The sequence below is a fragment of the Silene latifolia genome, chromosome 3 (genome assembly GCF_048544455.1).
Source record: "Silene latifolia isolate original U9 population chromosome 3, ASM4854445v1, whole genome shotgun sequence".
Classification (NCBI taxonomy): domain Eukaryota; kingdom Viridiplantae; phylum Streptophyta; class Magnoliopsida; order Caryophyllales; family Caryophyllaceae; genus Silene; species Silene latifolia.
This window is the reverse complement of record NC_133528.1, coordinates 149,423,861-149,445,823: the sequence shown is the minus strand read 5'-3', so window position 1 is coordinate 149,445,823 and position 21,963 is coordinate 149,423,861. Positions and strand designations below refer to the sequence as shown.

The window sequence follows — 21,963 nt, the reverse complement described above, 5'->3', positions numbered from 1 at the left end:
TAATTTTCGCGTTTAAAGTAATTGTATAAGAAAGAAGCTATAGATGAGATGTTACCCTTTGTGAATACTTTTACTCAGTTACATCACTCTGTATGTCTCAATCATCTGTTTACCTATGATTAAAATACTCTGAAAAAGAATGTATGTAAAAGGTAAACAAATGAATGGGATGGAGGGAGTATTGAATATAGGTAGAAAACGGTCTCATACAAAATTAATTATAAGTTATATTAACATTAGATTGATAAATTAGTCCTAGCAAACATAATATCCGCAGGAGCCTCAAACTTTCTAGCTAAAGACGCATAATTATAATAACAAGAGGGCAGGGGAAGGAAGTATCAGTGCCTTTAAATTTGGTGGTCATCAAGCCGCGTCAAACTTTCTAGCTAAAGACGCAAAATTAATTATAAGTTATATTCGAGAAACAAAAACCTGGGCATCAAACCGCTTCAAGACACAAACAAATTTGGTGGTCTTCGTTGTGGTCTAGCAGAATGCACAGCAGATTCTTCCTGCACAAAATTGCAACACAAGCCAACATCAATAAATAGACACTTCACAACTATACCCACAATAAACCATGAAACGATGACACTCGGCAAAATATTCTCTCAATCAAAGGAAGTTCTCGAGAAAAGGAAAGGAAAAAAGACCAACCTTCTGCTTAGTACATCCTCTGCTTTATATCGCTAAAAATCTCAGAGGCCAACGTGTCATCAAATAGGGATTCAGATTCAGAGGCAGTCCATCCAGGTAGACGGTCTTCAGCACGACGAGAGAGAATCTTCCCGTCTTTCCCAAATGCAACTAGGGATGGAATAAGAAGCCCACCAGGATCACCTTCATGGGCTTCATCCTTATTAAATATATGCTTGATAACCGATTCACACAATTCTTGAGGTAATACTTGCCATGTCTTCTTTATTCGGCGTTCTATAGCACTTGAAACAGGGCCCAAAGGAACAAAAACAACTTCACTGTCGGGATACATGACCTTAATTTCACGGCTAGCCCTAGACATGGTCTTGTAGAGGCATCTATCGTCATAATCAAATCCGGGGTAGTCAAGGTAAAGGAGGACATTCTTGTTGCGAAGATCTGACATGTTCATGTAGGAATCCCCAACCAATTGTTCTAGGGTGACTGACCTTAGCTCACTTAACCTTTTTTTCTACAATAACGTCCGTTGTGAAGGGGTATGCATCGGCCCCATAGACGGTTGCCATATGTCTTCCATAAAGATCCCCGGGACAGCCACGGCGTGGCAGTATAATTAACTCGTCTTTTTCATCACAGTAAAAAAGGCGCCAGAGGGAACGACATACTATATCGCTAAAGGATATAGTCCACCAAGATGAACTTGTCGTATTTTTCAAGGCAGATTTTTTTATACGGTCATAAAAAGATATGGGATCAGAATACCTTCCAAAGGGCACAGGGATAAGGACAATCTCAAACTTATAGCCTTTGTCTAGGCATTTCCGATGGATATCCTGAAGGTCAAACATGAAGCCGCCTTTTCTAAAACCATCAAAACAGAGATATATTCCAACGACAACTTGGTCGAGGTCAGACGTTGGTATAGACGTGTTCCCATCAGCAATTTGTGAGAGAGAATCGCATTGGAGTAATTCCCCAAGGGATACCGGAGAGTTGATGGAACGAATCCTATTTTTGATAATCTCGTCTTGTATGACGATATTATGACAGTGTTGCTCAGTAAACGGAAAAGATTGAGCCCCATAACTTGTAAGGAATTGATCAGATAACTGCAAAACCTTGCCATTAGGGTGGACGACAAGACAGGGCTGATCCCACTCACTCAACTCAAGAGTTTTGCAAACTCTGTCGCGCGACTTGGAGTCCGAGTATGGTATAGCAAGACAATTAAGGGATAACATTCTAAAAAAGCGGTCAAAATTAGCTACACGAGAACGAGGAGCAACCTTACCAACAACGACCAATTTAACACTATCAGCAATTCCTTGAACGGACAATTGAGCGAAAAGCGCTTCAATGCATCGGCAAATGCTAGTTTCAATGCTATCCAAATCAAAAGGCAACAAGAAACAAGAAACAACGACGTACTTCCCTTCGAGACTATCTATAGGAACTACCTCACCACCTTTAGTCGTTATTAGATAATCGCGATATTTGCTCGACAAGAAGGCTTTCACATCCAAATGGTCCCCTTCATCAATCATAATTACTGGAGCCTCCTCCTCCTCGTTCGCCTCCGCCTCCGCCTCCGTCTCCGCCTCCGCCTCCTTTGGCACTACACATCTCTTCTTCCTAGACCTTTTAGAAATCGTCTCACATGGCCTTAAATACATTGTCTCAGTTGGCTTCTTTTTGGAATTCATCTTGATTAAACTACAGGTTTTAAGCATTATCCCTAAACCTTGTATTTAATTTAATAAATATGAAACAGAATTTATGCTCACCAATACTAATAAACCCTAATTTATTATACTCAGGCAAAATTAACAGCTACGAACGAATTGAAATTCAAACCGATAGACAAATAATTGAAATAGAAATCGGAATTGAAACTGAAATTGAAGCGATAATTGCTCACCTGGTGTTTGCGATTTCAATTGAGAGAACCCTAAATCTTTATACAAAACTAAACTCTCTAGGTTTTCATCAATTTATGGCATCAAACTTGTTTTTACTTCTTCTTGTTTTTTGGGCATATCCGTTTCAAACGTAAAACGGGTCAAATAGTTATCGATTATTATTCGGTATTTTGATACTTCAGTATGAAGTCAAACGAATAAAATTAAACATTAAATCTGTTTTATTTTGATTAATATTATGATGGGGCCATGTTTATATCGGTTTGGGTAAGACTGATCATCAGGCGCTGGATAGCAAATGAGACGGGTCGATTTTGGGTTAATTTCACGGGTCTCTCAAGCCGGGTTTCGCGAGTCGGGATCGGGTTTATCAAGCCGGGTCAAGTTTGTCGGCTTTTCAGACAAAAAGTACTATTTGTTTAGGGAACGACAATAAACCTATCTATTCATATAGGTAATACTACTTGACCCGTTCAAAGGAAATGGATGGTTCATTTCTCTTAAGAAATGGAGATGATCTTGTCTCATACCCACGAGCACTTATAGCAACTGGTATGAGTTATTTTAGTTTAACTAGAGGTCTTTAGTTCAAGACTTGAAAATACAACCGTGTTAAAACTCATGAGTGAAAGTTTTACCGTTCTATCCTAACAAAATTAGGGAAATGATAATGCCACTACACTTTTTATTAATGCGACAACAATACAATGGAGCCAAGTCTAGGGACATATAATTATTCACCGTCACACAATCATGAGCGACATGAACAATTTCGGAGTGACATTATGCCTTCCCTGAAATTAGATGATACACCAAAAATAAAATACATACCCCAGATGATTGCACCCTTCGATTTACCATACCATTTTAGTATCCCTAACGACAGTCTAAGTAGCAACGAAACGGATACTGAGATGGAAATAAATCGGGCACGTGATACGACATCCCCTAAAATTTACGACACAAGACACGTTATTTAAATTTAGTATATATATATACAAATAGAACCCCTACCCTTGATTTACGGAGAATCATTTTACCTTGTCCCAAATCTGCAGTCAAAACATTTTCAACTCAAAACCCTCAGAAATTAACCCTCCCTTCACCGCTCTTCGGCATCCTATGACCACCGTCAACCACCACCGGCCACCGCTCATCGCCATGAATACCACCGCACTCTTCCTTCCATGTTCAACTAACGCTCACCACTTGACGCTCCTTCCGCCACTCACTTAATTCTCGACATTCAACAATCAACAGGTAATTTTTGTCTCCGTTCCGTAATTTCTAGGGTTTGTACTTCCACTGTTAAATTTCGGACTTGTCTTTACTGACAGTCCATCTTGAGGGGGAATATGAACATGGTTAGTGTTTGTACATACTTAGATGAGCTGGCATATTGACTTGTATATAAACAGTTGTAACAAACTCATTCTAACTTATCAATATCATAACAAACTTTATTTACCTTTTGTTTTCTCTCTCTTCATTTCTCATACTCTGTTTTGTTCAAGCTTTCATTACCTTCATCAATGGCGGATTCCATCATTTCACATGGTATCAGTCGCTAAAGGAACACGATTCTTCGGCTTATACTTCTTTTAATCATCTTTCTGGTGGATTTCTGCTTCGTTTCTTTGTGATCTTTCTCAAGGTTTTTTCCTCGCGTTTATTTCGCGATTATTTCTTCGATTGTTGAGGTAAAATCGTTCTTCTTGCTTAATCGCTTCCGCAATTCTTCATCGGTGTATTGTTGCGCATCTTTTCGTGCAAATTTCTTCTCCAATTACATCTGGTCTTTTTTCGTGCAAATTCTTGCTATTTCTGGTAATTTCTCGATATTTCTATGGCGATTGATTCTGAAACCTCTGTTGCTATGACTGCTTCTGCGTATGCTTGTTTTGATGATCCTCTTTTCTTGAGTAACAATGAATCTACTTCTCTTTCACTTGTTTCTACTAAATTTCGCCTTCCGTCCTGATTATTATTTGTTTTTCGCACTAAGACGATGGAGATCAAATTACCATAAAAAACTTTCCTAATATAGAAAGGTAAACAAATGACCTTTCTCGTATTTTGGTCGACTGTCGTTAGCTTCCCTAATAATCTGATCTGTATGCGATTTCACATGAATTGTATGTTTCGATAATCTGATCTGTATGTATGCGATTTCACATGAATTGTATGTTTCGATTGTGAGTGGAAAGGTCGAGATGGACCGAGTAGTAATATGGAGTAGTCTTCTCTCGTATTCTCATCCACACTCCTTAGTTTCCCTAATTATCTGATTTCTGTGCGATTTCATATGAATTGTATCCTTAGTTTCCCTAATTATCTGATTTCTGTGCGATTTCATATGAATTGTATGCTTCGATTGCGGTTGCTACTGCTATTGTTAATATCTGCCATTTATTCTTCGTTTTTCTTTCTTTTTTGCTTCTTTTTTTGCAGCGTCTCTCTTTTCTTTGTGTGTCCAGTATTCATGGCTAGGCGTCCGAAGAAGAAGACTACTAAGCCGTTCCATAAGGTACCGCGTGGTGATTTCCCTTGTTACCTCAATACGGATTATCTTGGATTAATACGTGTTTTCCAGCATTCCTATGATTCCAATCACCAGCTGTTTCGACGTTCTTCCATCCCCAAACATGAACCTCAATTCGCCATCCGTTGGTGCAATCCCGAGGCACATTATGTTCTAAAGAACATTCGCCACAAATATCGTCTTCCTTCCCATCAAGCCTCTCGTCTTAAGCTACATTACATGGAATTGCTTAATCCGGCTCGTTTCGCTCAACCACCTGAACCTATACTATTCGAACGCCGCTTGGTATTAGTTCTCTTTCTTTCCTCCCCTCCCCTCCCCTCCCCTCCCCTGCCTTGTGTTGTTTGGTTATTTGAGGGTGTTGCTGTCCCTATGATGATTTTCTCCCTTGCTAACTGCTCGACAAGAATCTATACTTAGGCTATTAAAATCACTTTCTTTTCATGTCGTTAACCCTTTGCAACACTTATATTTTTAGCGTTTGTATGCATTTGAAATAGCACACTGTGTGGTTATAACCTAGCAACGCTTGTAGAAGTCCCTCAGTTGTTGTGCTGTTGAACAATCTTTGAATGCGTTTTTAATCTTTGTTCATATGAATGCAAAATTCCAAACCGAGAACAAAATCTAATCTATTTTTCAAGCCCAATATTTGAATTACCAAATGTCCTGCGTTTTTAATCTCAGTAGTAAGAGTAGTAAGATTACAATCTGGAAGTCAGTTGTTGTCATGACTCATGTGATTCAATTAGAATAAGAATATCAACATTTAATACTATATGAGATGTATAATGCATCTAAATCTGATCTATTTTTATAATGTCAACCTGAAACAAAATAAGTTGAATATGGTTCAGGAATTTCAATCAACTATCCTAAATTTTTTTATTTATTTTTTATTTGAATAAGTATATTGGTAGAGTCTATCTTGGGCAATTTATTTGTTTTTTCGCTATATACACAATATTAATCTATAAAACTATATTAAAAGGGTAACCTTAAAAGGCCACATAGACAAAGCCACGTAGGCGAAGAAAAAACCATGCATGCATTACGAATGCCACATTGGCTTAGAAAAAAGCCACGCGCACTCTTCCAATTGCCACGCACACACTCCCTATTGACACGCATATCAATTTATTTAACCATTATTTATTTTATTTAATGAAATGACCTTTTAACTATCCTTTAATCACTACTATATATACTCAGTAGTTATGTACCATATTTTTTTATTTTCCTTTCATTTATAAGATTGAGAGAATTAGTAATTATATAATTTTTCATATATATATAACTATTATATTCACCCTAATTTTAAATTTTATTCAAAAAAATCTATAAAATCCTATTAAAAGACTAATCTAAAAAATGTGACATGACAAGTTTAATTGTGATGTGGCAACTTTTAATGTGACATGGCAAAAAAAAGTAACATCAATTACCAATTTAAGAAAATTAAAAAATGTAAGTTAAAAAAATTAACGTATAAACACAAAAAAGAAAGAAAAAAAATATGGTAAACTATTGATCTCCTCTCATAATTTTAGTTATTTATTTACCTTATTTATTTAACCATTATTTCCTTTATTTAATGAAATGACCTTTTACCTTTCCTTTCATCATTACTATATATACTCAATAGTTATGTACCATATTTTTTTTTCCTTTCATTCATAAAATTTCAGAGAATTAGTAATAGAATTTTTCACACATATATATATATATATATATATATATATATATATATATATATATATATATATATATATATATATATATATATATATATATATATATATATATATATATATATATATATTCACCTTAATTTCCAAGTTTATTCAAAAAATAGCACCTAAAGTAAACATAGAAAAGTAAATTAATTGTTTTGTTTTTTATTGTTCTTATGTTTTGTATTAATTTGTTATTATTTTTTGTGTTTGTATTAATATTGCGTGGGAATGAATTTCCAAATTTATTCAAAATTAAGGTATAAATTAAATACAAAAAAGAAAGAAAAAAATATTGTAAACTATTGATCTCCTCTCATAAATTTTGTTATTTATTTACCTTATTTATTTAACTATTATTTCCTTTATTTAATGAAATGACCTTTTAACTTTTCTTTCATTATTACTATATATATACTCAGTAGTTATGTACCATATTTTTTATTTTCCTTTCATTCATAAAATTTGAGAGAATTAGAACTATTAACTATATTCACCCTAATTTTCAATTTTATTCAAAAAAATAGCACCTAAAGTATACAAAGAAAAGGTAATTAATTGTTTCATTTTTTATTATTCTTATATTTTGTATTAATTTGTTATTATTTTTTGTGTTTGTATTAATATTGCAGGAGAATGAATTTCCAACTTTATTAAAAAAATTGGTAGGTAAGGTATAGCTAAAGAACTAAATTAATTATTTAGCCTTTTGTTTTTATTATATTTTGAATTAATAAGAATATTATTAGTTATTTTTGTGTGTTTATATTAATATTGCAGGAGAAGGAATTTTCAACTTTATTCAAAAAAATGGTAGGCAAAGTATACATAGAGAACTAAATTAATTGTTTCACTTTATATTTTTGTTATATTTTGAATTAATTAGAATTTTATTAGTTTTTTTTTGTGTGTTTGTATTAATATTATAGGAGGATGACATACTCACGTATCAATAACAATGCACGCGATTGGAAATAATGGCTATGGATCTTCTTTATAGATTTTTTCTTTGTTTCAATGACTTTCACTTTTGTCGGTTTTTTTTTTTTTTTTTCTATAATGGTGTATTTGAAATATCGAATTGTAGCAAAAATATTTAATAAGTTGTTGACATGTTGTTACATTATTGTCCTTCACTCTTTCCTACACTTTAGTCTTCTTTGTAACACTTATGTTCTATTTTTATTTTGTCAAACAGGTTACAAATAAAACTGCTAGCCAAACTGTTAAAGTACGATGCACATATGTCAATTTGATCTTATCATAGTGTTATAACATGCATAATAAATATTATGCATAATTAGTAATGAGTTAGAAACTGATTCTTATATATATATATATATATATATATATATATATATATATATATATATATATATATATTCTCCAATTCATTGTTCCAATTCCAATGCTTCAAGGCCTTTAAATCATTTTTTTTTGTTTTCCATCATATATACTATTCTGTAACTCATAATTTTTTTGGATAAATATTTTTTTTGAACGATTTATTTATATTTTATTTTCTCATGAATTAGGAAAGGGTAATATTTCGTATGAAGTATAATAGTATTTTTTTGATTATAATTCATGTCATATTAAAAATATGCAACATCACATTTAAATATGTCACGTCACATTAAATTTTAATCTAGGTGGCTTTTTGAATCCTACGTGACTTTGTCTAGGTGGCGTTTATTTGTCATTTTAGGCTAGCCTTTTAATTATATTTTATAGATTAAACAAATGATTGAGAGAGAGACTACTCCATATAAGTTATTCACAAATTAAACACTTAAACAACAATCAATTATTAACGATCCCGTGGTTTTCACGGGCTCCAAAACTAGTTGACCTTGAATTTCTCAATTTGCTAGACTAAATACTTGATGCCTTATTTCGTCACCGAGTACTCGGATTTGGATCGCCCCAAAAATACCAGGAACTTCATTCGAGACGAATACAACAAACATTTGTCTTCTCAGACTGTCTTGTATCAGAAAAAAGCACTGGAAATGATGGCCTCTTGTCATCATCGGTTTCAAATGTCTGATTTGTTACTGGATATGCGTAAGTTTGTTAAAACTTTATACATATATATATATATATATATATATATATATATATAGTGGTTCTAGTAAGGCCACTACATCCATTGAGTCCCTAAGTCCTAATATGGACCTTTGGATGTAGGAGATGAAGGGAGGGGATTTCATCTCATTGAAGGGCCACAAATGATCCTCACTAATCCCTCCCCCTAATCAATCCTCCTAATTCTAATCTCCCTCTCCTCACTCCCTCATATCATTCATTCATTTTACTCATTATCTCTCATTCTCTCTCATTTTTTCTCTCATAAAAAAAAGCCAAAAACCCAAAAACCAAATCTCCATTTCCTCCGTCCTCCTTCCTCTGCCATGTCGCGGCTCCACCTCCCCGACCACCCTCCTCTCCACCACCCGCCTCCTTCCTCCCTCCACCGCAACAACTCCACGACAACAACCACCCGCCTCCCTCCTCCCTCCACCACCGCAACAACTCCACGACCGCAACAACTCCCTCCACCACCGCAACAACTCCACGACTTCCTCCTCCCTCCACCACCGCAACAACTCCACGACCCGCCTTCCTCCTCCCTCCACGACCGCAACAACTCCACGACCACCACCCCTATTTTCAAAATTCAAATTTTGAAAATCCCGCCTTTCCTCCATTGCTCGGCGGTTGGTGATGTTTGCGGTGGTTATGTTGTCGGCGGGTGTTGTTGCGATGGTGTTGGTGGTTGGAGGAGGTGTTGGTGGTGTGGTCAAGGTGTGTTGGTGGGTCGTTGGTGTTGTCCTTGTTTTTTGTTTTTGCTTTTTTCCTTTCTCCCTTTCTCCCTCCCTGCTCTTCCTTTCTCCTTTTTTTCGTTCTTGTTTTTCTTTTTTCTTTTTTTTTTTTTTTTTTTTTTTTTTTTTTTTTTTTTAATTTTCGTTTGGTTTTATGTTATTTTTCTGTGGGTATTTTTTTTTATTGTTATTTGGTTTTTTGTTTTGTTATTGTTATTATTGTTATTTGGTTTTTATTTTTTTTTAGTTTAGTTATTTTTATTATTATTTGAGATTTGGTATTAATTTTGTGTGGTGTTGTTTTTTTAGATCTATTGGTTTTTTTGTGTTTTTGTCATATTTACTTTATTTTGTAATTGTTATTTGGTTTTTAATTTTTGTTGGTTATTAATTTTTTGTTGGTTATACACTTAAAACATTAAAGTTATACTATTTATGGCTAAAGTTATACACTTAAAACATTAAAGTTATACTTTTTTGTTATTGTTATTTGGTTTTTAATTTTTGTTGGTTATTGTTATTTGGTTTTTAATTTTTTGTTGGTTATTAAAGTTATACACTGCGTGCATTAGAGTTATACACACGATATTTAAATTTGGTTTTTTTTTTATTGTTATTTGGTTTATTTTAGATTTCGGGTTTGGTTGGGTTGTTGGTTTTTTGGTTTTATTATTGTTATTTGGTTTTTTGTTTTTGTTATTATGAGTTTTTTTGGTTTTTGTTATTATTTTTTTTTTTTTCATATTTTTCATATTTATTGTTTGATTTTTTTACTATTTACGACTAAAGTTATACATTTTATGACTAAAGTTATACATTTTATGACCAAAGTTATACAAAAAAAGACTAAAGTTATACAAAAATTGGACTAAAGTTATACAAAAAATTGGACTAAAATTATACAAAAATGAACCAAAGTTATACAAAAATGGACCAAAGTTATACAAAAATGGACTAAAGTTATACAAATATGGACTAAAGTTATACAAAAAAGGACTGAAGTTGTACAAAAATAGACCAAAGTTATACAAAAAAAGACTAAAGTTATACAAAAATTGGACTAAAGTGATACAACAATGGACTAAAGTTATACAAAAATGAACCAAAGTTATACAAAAATGGACTAAAGTTATACAAAAAATTGGACTAAAGTTATACAAAAATGAACCAAAGTTATACAAATATGGACCAAAGTTATACAAAAATCGACCAGAGTTATACAAAAATGAACCAAAGTTATACAAAAATGAACCAAAGTTATACAAAAATAGACAAAAGTTATACAAAAATGAACCAAAGTTATACAAAAATCGACCAGAGTTATACAAAAATGCACCACAGTTATACAAAAATTGGACTAAAGTTATACAAAAAATTGGACCAAAGTTATGTTTAGTCCATTTTTGTATAACTTTGGTTCATTTTTGTATAACTTTGGTTCATTTTTGTATAACTTTGGTTCATTTTTGTATAACTTTGGTCCAATTTTTTGTATAACTTTAGTCCAATTTTTGTATAACTTTGGTGCATTTTTGTATAACTCTGGTCGATTTTTGTATAACTTTGGTTCATTTTTGTATAACTTTGGTTCATTTTTGTATAACTTTAGTCCAAATTTTTGTATAACTTTAGTCCATTTTTGTATAACTTTGGTTCATTTTTTGTATAACTTTCGTCCTTATTTGTATAACTTTAGCCCATATTTGTATAACTTTAATCCATATTTGTATAACTTTAGTCCATTTTTGTATATCTTTGGTTAATTTTTGTATAACTTTGGTTCATTTTTGTATAACTTTGGTTCATTTTTGTATAACTTTGGTTCATTTTTGTATAACTTTAGTCCAAAAAATTATAAGAATTTTTATATGGCTAAGATTAAAACAACAAATTATGAGAATTTTTATATGGCTAAGATTAAAACAACAAATTTTATGAAAAATATTTTAGTAGATCTTAGATGAAAAAAAAGTATCTCATAAAAAAAAACGAGATTTAAAACCCGAAATCTTAAAAAAAAAAGTATAACAAGAAAAGATTTGAGAAAATGAATAAAAAAACGAGAAGTAACAAAATAAAAGAAAATAAAAGACAACAACAAAAAATGAATGGAAAGAACAACTCAAAACATGAAAATAAACACCAAACGAAAAAAAAAAAAAAAAAAAAAAAAAAAAAAAAAAAACCGAGGCGAAAAAAAAAAAAAAAAAAAAGGTGGCGGCGGTGGTGGGTGGTGAGTTGGTGTCGGGTGGGATAGTGGTGGGTGGTGGTGAATGAGGAAGAGAAGAATGAATGATTTATTTGGGTTTTTTGATTTAATTGGATTTTTTGGGTTTTTTGATTTAATTGGATTTTTTGGGTTTTATTTATTTATTTGGGTTTTGGGTTTTTTATTTATTTGGATTTTTTGAGTTTTTATTTTTTTGGGTTTTAGAGAGAAGATGAGTTGTGTGATATGTGAGAAAAGTAGATGAGAGGAAAAGAAGTTATAGTGAATTAGTGATTAATTAGAAAGATTAGTGAAGGAGGAGAGAATGAGTGATATTAGTACATAAACACACTTTTGGAGGTTGATCTTGGCCATCCATCTCCCTCCATCCAATGGCTCACAATAAGACTTATGGACTCATTATATATCTTGGCCTTACATGATCTCTCTTCTCTCTCTCTCTCTCTCTATATATATATATATATATGAGTCCCTAAGTCCTTATAAGGGCCTTTGGATGGAAGGGATGGAGGGATGAGATTACATCTCATTCAAGGGTCACAAATGAACCTCCCTAATCTCCCTCCCTAATTGTGTATAACTCCACCTAATTGTGTATAACTCTTCCATCATTCTAATCTCCCAACTCACTTCCTCATTATTCATTCATTCACACTTCTCTCATACACTCATTCTCTCTCATCTTTCTCTCATTCTCTCAAAAAAAAAAACCAAATATAAACAAACTAAAAAAACCAAAAACCAAAAACCAATAAAAACTCCATCCTCCACCATTTCAAATTCCCCCATTACCCACGGCTCCTCCTCCTCACCCACGGCTCAACCAGCCACCCTCCTTCCTCAACCCGTCACCCTCCTTCCTCAACCCTCCTTCCTCAACCGGCCACCCTCCTTCCTCAACCCGGCTGAACCGGCCACCCAAACAACCCTGCCGCGCCATCCCGACACCAAACACCACCACCGCATCCTCTGAACCGCACGCACCAACACTCACCACCACCATTTTCGTTTTTGATTTTTTTTTTTTTTTTTTTTTCGTTTGGTTTTTTCGATTCGTTGATGTGTTGCTTTTTTTAGATTTTTGGGTTTTTGTTTTTCATTGTTTTGGGTTTTGTTTTTCATTGTTGTTGCTGTGGTTGTATCGTGTTGTTGTTGCTGTGTTAGTTTTTTTTTTTTTTTTTTTTTTTTTTTTTTTTTTTTTTTGATTTGTATTGTTATTTGTTGTTTTTGGTTTTTGGTTTTGTTTTTGGTTTTCTTGTTTGTTTGTTGTTTTTGGTTTTGTCGAGATCTGTTTGTTTGTTGTTTTTTTTTTTAAATATGTCTTGTTATATGTGTTTTTGTATGGGTTTTTTTATTTTTTTATTTGGTTGTTATTGTTATTTGATTTTTTGGACTAAAGTTATACATCTTGTCTATTAAAGTTATACACTGCGTGCATTAGAGTTATACACACGATATTTAAATTAGGTTTTTTTTTATTGTTATTTGGTTTATTTTAGATTTCGGGTGTGGTTGGGTTGTTGGTTTTTTGGTTTTATTATTGTTATTTGGTTTTTTGTTTTTGTTATTATGAGTTTTTTTGGTTTTTGTTATTATTATTTTTTTTTTTTTTCATATTTTTCATATTTATTGTTTGATTTTTTTACTATTTACGACTAAAGTTATACATTTTATAACTAAAGTTATACATTTTATGACCAAAGTTATACAAAAAAAGACTAAAGTTATACAAAAATTGGATTAAAGTTATACAAAAAATTGGACTAAAGTTATACAAAAATGAACCAGAGTTATACAAAAATGAACCAAAGTTATACAAAAATCGACCAAAGTTATACAAAAATGGACTAAAGTTATACAAATATGGACTAAAGTTATACAAAAAAAGACTAAAGTTATACAAAAAAAGACTAAAGTTATACAAAAATTGGACTAAAGTGATACAACAATGGACTAAAGTTATACAAAAATGAACCAAAGTTATACTTTAATGGACTAAAATTATACAAAAAATTGGACTAAAATTATACAAGAATGAACCAAAGTTATACAAAAATGAACCAAAGTTATACAAAAATCGACCAGAGTTATACAAAAATGCACCAAAGTTATACAAAAATTGGACTAAAGTTACACAAAAAATTGGACTAAAGTTATACAAAAATGAACCAAAGTTATACAAAAATGAACCAAAGTTATACAAAAATGAACTAAAGTTAGTCCATTTTTGTATAACTTTGGTTCATTTTTGTATAACTTTGGTTCATTTTTGTATAACTTTAGTCCAATTTTTGTATAACTTTAGTCCAATTTTTTGTACAACTTTAGTCCATTTTTTGTATAACTTTGGTGCATTTTTGTATAACTCTGGTCGATTTTTGTATAACTTTGGTTCATTTTTGTATAACTTTTGTCCAAATTTTTGTATAGCTTTAGTCCATTTTTGTATAACTTTGGTTCATTTTTGTATAACTTTAGGCCTTATTTTTATAACTTTAGCCCATATTTGTATAACTTTAATCCATATTTGTATAACTTTAGTCCATTTTTGTATAACTTTGGTTCATTTTTGTATAACTTTGGTTCATTTTTGTATAACTTTGGTTCATTTTTGTATAACTTTGGTTCATTTTTGTATAACTTTAGTCCAACAAATTATAAGAATTTTTATATGGCTAAGATTAAAACAACAAATTATAAGAATTTTTATATGGCTAAGATTAAAACAAAAAATTTTATGAAAAATTTTTTAGTAGATCTTAGATGAAAAAAAAGTATCTCATAAAAAAAAAACGAGATTTAAAACCCGAAATCTTAAAAAAAAAAAGTATAACAAGAAGAGATTTGAGAAAATGAATAAAAAACGAGAAGTAACAAAATAAAAGAAAATAAAAGACAACAACAAAAAATGAATGGAAAAAACAACTCAAAACATGAAAATAAACACCAAACGAAAAAAAAAAAAAAAAAAAAAAAAAAAAAAAAAAAAAAAAAAAAAAAAAAAAAAAGGTGGCGGCGGTGCGGTGGCGGCGGTGTGGTGGCGGCGGTGGTGGGTGGTGAGATGGTGTCGGGTGTGATAGTGGTGGGTGGTGGTGAATGAGGAAGAGAAGAATGAATGATTTATTTGGGTTTTTTGATTTAATTGGATTTTTTGGGTTTTTTGATTTAATTGGATTTTTTGGGTTTTATTTATTTATTTGGGTTTTGGGTTTTTTATTTATTTGGATTTTTTGGGTTTTTATTTTTTGGGGTTTTAGAGAGAAGATGAGTTGTGTGATATGTGAGAAAAGTGGATGAGAGGAAAAGAAGTTATAGTGAATTAATGATTAATTAGAAAGATTAGTGAAGGAGGAGAGAATGAGTGATATTAGTACATAAACACACTTTTGGAGGTTGATCTTGACCATCCATCTCCCTCCATCCAATGGCTCACAATAAGACTTATGGACTTATTATATCTAAGGACCTTAGTTGATCCTTCCTCTCTCTCTCTCTCTCTCTCTATATATATATATATATATATATATATAGAGAGAGAGAGAGAGAGAGGGAGAGAGAGAGAAAGAAGGGTTCTTATAAGGCCTTCATACCTTATAAGGCCCTAAGTCTTTATAAGAGCCCTTGGATGAAGGGATTGAAGGGATGAGATGAGGAGAGAGGGCGTGTTTTTCAGAGCAAAAAAAAAAAATGCTGATTGTGTGAGAGAGGACCACTTTCACTGTTAATGTACTGCCTCCATATCAAATCTCGCGGACAATAGCAATAAACAAAGCCTCCTATATCATTTTGCATGCTTCCCTCCTCTTTTCACCATTCAAAACCTCTCAACAAGCAAAAACCTATAAAAATCCCCACAAAAACGATCCTAAATCCTGTCAAATACAATATAAATCATCAAAAAAATAAGAGAAATTTCAGCGCAAATGGAAAACTACTCAGTGATCATCAGATAAAAAAATTGTTATGAGATAAAGTACGTTATTGTTCATCCGTTAAAAATCATTAGCTTTGTTGAAGACAAAAAAAAACTGTCATTCTTCATCAGAAAAACAAGCAGGAAATGACAGTCAGTGTTTGTGAAGTGGATCATATGCAGATTGAAGTTGCCCTCGAAGGTGAGTTGTTTACTTTCTTATTTGTGTCTAGGTTATTATTGTAGCTTGATGTTCAAATAGAAAGTGCTATATGTAATTTTGGATTAATGTTCATTATTGTACGTTGTAGTTATTTAATTTGTATTCGTTATTCTTAATACTGTTGTACTTTCATGGTGTTCATCAGATTTGTTCTTTCAATTTGGTAGCTTGTTGTTGATGGCAAAAAATGATGGAAATTTAAAAGCTTGATCAAGTAGAAATTATAACTTCAGTGGGTTTTTGTAAAACTCTGACCCAAATATGTATAACTTCAATAATACAGTGTACACATGTAGTTCTTATATTCATCGTGTTATAACTCCAGAGGTTTTTTGTAAAACTCTTTGACAATTTCCTGCAACTACAGGTAACAGGGTAATTCAAACCCTAAATTGTGCGTAAAAATCTTACTAAAGAACCAATTTTGATATAGTTATTCATGTTATAGGTGAAGTTATACATTCATTAAGTGAAGTTATAGGATGTGGAGGGTTGTACATTATATGACTAGAGTTATACATGCTGTGTCTAGAGTTATACATTGTATGATTAGAGTTATTCAGACTGTGTATAGAGTTATACATTATATGCTAAGAGTTATACATTGTGTAGCTAGAGTTATACATTGTACGACTAGAGTTATACATTGTGTAGCTAGAGTTATACATAGTATGACTAGAGTTATACAGACTGTGTCTAGAGTTATACATCGTATGACTAGAGTTATACATGCCGTGCCTAGAGTTATACATTAAATGCATAGAGTTATACATGCTGTGTCTAGAGTTATACATTGTATGATTAGAGTTATACGGACTGTGTATAGAGTTATACATTGTATGATTACAGTTATACACATTTTGTAGAGGAGTTATACAACATATCACTACAGTTATGAAACAAGGCAAATTTTATAAGACAGCTATGAGTTATACAAAAAATATCAAGAGTTATACAAATTGTGTACAACAGTTACACAACACATGCCTGCAGTACAGTTATCCATGTATGATTACAGTTATGAGTTTTACAAAAAATAACAAGAGTGATACAAATTGGGTACAAGAGTTATACATTCTGTGAAGTACAGTTATCCATGTATAGGTAAGAGTTATACATTGTACGACTAGAGTTATACATTGTGTAGCTAGAGTTATACATAGTATGACTAGAGTTATACAGACTGTGTCTAGAGTTATACATCGTATGACTAGAGTTATACATGCTGTGCCTAGAGTTATACATTAATTGCATAGAGTTATACATGCTGTGTCTAGAGTTATACATTGTATGATTAGAGTTATACGGACTGTGTATAGAGTTATACATTGTATGATTACAGTTATACACATTTTGTAGAGGAGTTATACAACATATCACTGCAATTATACATTATATGCCTAGAGTTATACATTATATGCTAAAAGTTATACAGACTGTGTCTAGGCTTATACATTAAATGTCTACAGTTATACATTCTGTGGCCAGAGTTATACATGGTATTTGCATGTGTTTTTCTCCGTCATTTATTTTTTCTGTAATTATTATTCGCTTAGATTTTCTGCGTTTGTTAGTAAAACAAATTAAATAAAATAAAACAAAGAAGATGATGGAGAGGATAGTAAAACAAATCCACATTTAACATACATGAACTTAATTAATAGATATAGATACATAAACTTAATGCATTGCTAAAAATACAATTCTTAGATGTTCATATAGGGATGCATTCTCTTCTATGATATTCATCCTCTCCTCCTTTGCTATTTGGAGGTTTCGTTCCGCAGATGCAATATCTTCTAATAGCTGCATTATCTGCGACTCTAATAAGCCATTTTTTTTGGCGTCCTTGAGTGCGATCCGAGCATCGTCAAGGAAGAGCCTGTACTTCCTCTCGATTTCCTGCAAGCGGCGTATGAAACTTTTGTTGTACTCGGTCATAATGCATGTTAAACGAATGGTATCATTCATTATTGAAGGAAGTTTGGAGTTTATTAGGTTTTAAAGATTTAGGGTTTGGAGTTTAGGGTGGAGATAGGGATATAATGGACTGGTTATTGAGATAGTGGAATGAATTTATAATTAGTAATGTGTCCTTTGAGTTATTTTTTTAATTAATATGTTTAGGGTTTGATGCTTAAATTAATACGAATTTTGTTTAGGAAGTTGTGTCATATCCCTGCTTCAAATCTTATAACCCTTTGCATTTCATATATTGTGCCGTTTCATTAAATGTGTAACTCTTAGAATATAAAGTATGACTAGAGTTATACATTATATGCTAAGAGTTATACATTGTGTAGAATGAGTTATACATCTTACAGTCTCTGCCTAGAGTTATACATTGTGTAGCTAGAGTTATACATCGTATGACTAGAGTTATACAGACGGTGCCTAGAGTTATAAAGTGTGACTAGAGTTATACATCAAATGCCTAGAGTTATACATTTTATGCCTAGAGTTATACAGATTGTGACTAGAGTTATACATTGTATGACTAGGATTATAAATACTGTGACTAGAGTTATACATTATCTGCCTACAGTTAAACATTCTTTCCCAGAGTTATACAGTGTGACTAGAGTTATACATTAAATGACTAGAGTTATACATTGAATGACTAAAGTTATACAGGGTTTGACTAGAGTTATACATTGTATGACTAGAGTTATACAGACTGTGACTAGAGTTATACATTAAATGACTAGAGTTATACATTGAATGACTAGAGTTATACAGAGTTTAACTAGAGTTATACATTGTATGACTAGAGTTATACAGACTGTGACTAGAGTTATACATTGTATGACTAGAGTTATAACAACTGTGACTAGAGTTATACAGAGTGTGAATATAGTTATACAGTATCTACCTAGAGTTATACAGAGTGTGACTATAGTTATACATGATATGGTTAGAGTTATACATTATATACCCAAAGTTATACAAAGATGTGCATAGAGTTATACAAAGATATGCGTAGAGTTATGTATTTCTTAATCATTTCATGGATGTTTGATTCTCGCTCGATGGTCGTAAGGCGGAAACTGAGTATTGTAAGCATTTGGCAGCGGAGTTTACACCTTGTGTAGGGCAACAATTTTTTGAAATCGACGAGGCAGTGACATTCTATAAAGTTTATGCATTGGCGTCCGGGTTTGATGTTCGGAAGTACTCGATGAAAAAATGGCGCGACGGTGAAATCAAGTCAAAGTTGCTGGTTTGCAATAGAGAGGGATTCACATATGTCCCAAAAGGAGAGGCAGTAATAAAAAAAAATGAGACCGGGGTTAGGGAAGAAGAAATGCAATGGGGAAAAAGAACTGCGAACCAGAAGAAATATACAGTCAAGAGGGTAGAGTGTAAAGCACATGTCAGGCTATTTATGAAGAATGGAGTACTAGTAATTGACCGATTCCACATGGGGCATAATCACGAGCTTGTATCGAGTGAGGATCGTCAGTTTCAAAAGATGTCGCGGAACATAGAAGATTTTCACAAGTACTTGATAATGTACAACTCAAGGGTTAGTTTACTATTAAACAAACATCCACTAATTGAATGGCAAACTTCTAAAGTTATTCACCGAGATGATAGAGTTATGTAAACCTAAGAGTTAAAAATAATAAGAAGTTGCACAATCAATCAATGGAGTTATGCATATGTTTCAAGAAGTTATAAGAATAGCTGAAAGAGTTATAGTTGAGGAATTCTTGGTTATTAATCAAAGACGATAAGCATTTGTTGTCCACTGCAGTTGAGGATAGGAGCAACTAGGACGTACAACATGTGTAAGGAGTTCGTAAATGGGTTCGAGAACATTGGTGCATCCTTAACTGATTTTAAGAACTTCCACCGAGATGTGAAGTGCTTCATCCATAAACGGGACGGTCAATTGTTCATTGACCGGTTCAAGAATATGGCACAAAATAGGCAGGGGTTTTATTTTGATTATGAAGTTGACAAGGATAACAGCCTTCGAAGCGCAATATGGGCTGACAGAACCGCTAGAAGGAACTACTCCGTATTTGGAGATGCAGTGTCGTACGACCCAACATACTCAACAAACAAGTACTATATGATTTTCACGCCATTCACTGGCGTAGATCACCATAAGCGATCAGTGACATTCTGTGGGGCGTTGATTGCCCATGAAGACCATGAATCCTTCCAGTGGGTTTTCAACAGGTTTTTGAATGCTATGGGAGGAAAGGAACCCAAGTACATTATCACAGATCAGGATCCAGGCATTATTAAGGCCGTACCCCTTGCCTTCAAGACTGCACGCCACCGATTTTGCATGTGGCATATAATGAACAAGGTGCCATCAAAGGTCGGGGTGACAAGGGAGGATTATAAGGAGTTCGTTCAGAAATTGAACAACATTATATGGGACGACAACATAGAAGCAGACGACTTTGACGCTAGGTGGGCAGAAATAATGGACGCGCATGGTCTTGTGAACGAAGAGTGGTTTACAGAGGCGTACGATAAAAGGAGCCAATGGGTGATGGCACATTGCAGGGACTTGAACATGGGTGGTGTAATGAGGACAACCCAGAGATCAGAGAGCAGTAATAGTTTTTTTAAGAAGTTCGAGGAGAAGTCAGGTACGTTAGTGGAGTTTTGGATGCGTTTTGAAAGCGCTATGGACCATCAGCGGCATACGCAGAAGAGACTTGACCATGAAAACCGACACTCAACACCGGCAACGGGGACGCATTTACCAATAGAGGAATATGCGTCAAATGTTTATACCCGTGAGGTTTTCAAGGAATTCCAACTAGAGGTCATTTGCTCAATCGATACATGTAAGACCGGGGGCTATGCTGAAAGAGATGGGGTTGAAGTGACTGTCGTAAAGGATTCAATCAGACAGAAAAGTTTCAACGTAGAGTACAACCCAGGTAACAACATTTTGGCATCAACTTTATGTGGTAGTTGACTGAAGTTGGTAGATATAGTGCCAAAGTTACATTGTCTGAACATAGAAGTTATACAATTGTTCAGTGAACTGCAGTTATCTGCTGTATAAATCTGACAACATTTTGAATAACTAAAAGGCTCTGAATGTATAACTTTTCTTATTATATGCATAACTCTACTTGCAGAATGTATAACTCTTGTTCCCATATGTATAACTCTACTTTCAGAATAACATTAGGAGTTATTCAATTTTTCACTGAACTGTTGTCATTTGTAGTATAACTCTGATTACATTTTGAATAACTTTAGCTTTCAGAGTGTATAACTCTTGTTGCCATATGTATAACTCTACTTTCAGAATAACATTAGAAATTCAATTTTTCACCGAATCTATGACTATTTGTAGTATAACTCTGATTAGAGTTTGAATAACTGTAGCTTTCAGAATGTATAACTCTTGTTGCCATATGTATAACTCTACGTGATAATGTTTAACTGTTATTATTATATGTATAAGACTACTAACGACATAATTTAAATGGATTACAGGGACACAGACTACATAGTGCAGCTGTATGATGTTTGAAAGGATGGGATTTCGTGCCGACATATAGTATGGATTTTGTCGGCTAACGGCATGAAGACAATTCCGGTTGATTACGTTTCTACAAGATGGAGAAAGGATGCATTGCAATTCAGATTATCAGAATGTGATGGTGAACAAATGGAAATAAATAGTAGCGCTGATGCAAAAGAAGTTGCGATGGTGAAGTTGTGGTCAGAAGTTCATGCAACCATGGGTTTACTTCGTGGCACGAGTGAGACTGAAGTTGTGAACTTAAGCTCGTTAATTAGAGAGTTCAAGGAGAAACTTTTACCGTACAAGAAGGATTTAACAAAGCAGCAGGAATTTGAGCGAATCCTTGGTTGCCCCGCCAGTGACGAGGTAACAATACTTCCACCAAAACAATCGAAAAACAAAGGCGGCG

General features: G+C 33.1%; 1 protein-coding gene and 1 non-coding gene across 2 annotated transcripts; both read right to left on the bottom strand.

Moving 5' to 3' along the window:
• Positions 1-214: 214 nt before the first annotated feature.
• On the bottom strand, positions 215-2,724 carry LOC141648439 (putative nucleoredoxin 1). Its single transcript, XM_074457102.1, has 2 exons — positions 661-2,724; positions 215-515 (listed from the first exon to the last, which is right to left on the bottom strand). Exon 1 carries the CDS (start codon positions 2,391-2,393, stop codon positions 1,158-1,160), a length of 1,236 nt encoding a protein of 411 aa, XP_074313203.1. The 5' UTR covers positions 2,394-2,724; the 3' UTR covers positions 215-515; positions 661-1,157.
• A 12,635-nt stretch (positions 2,725-15,359) lies between these two features.
• On the bottom strand, positions 15,360-15,458 carry LOC141650376 (small nucleolar RNA SNORA64/SNORA10 family). The gene has a single exon (XR_012546415.1). It is a non-coding gene; the product is annotated as a small nucleolar RNA SNORA64/SNORA10 family (small nucleolar RNA).
• Positions 15,459-21,963: the final 6,505 nt, after the last annotated feature.

Coding starts and splice junctions, on each gene's coding strand:
- LOC141648439 (XM_074457102.1), bottom strand. CDS start 2,393: ATGCTTAAAACCTGTAGTTTAATCAAGATGAATTCCAAAAAGAAGCCA.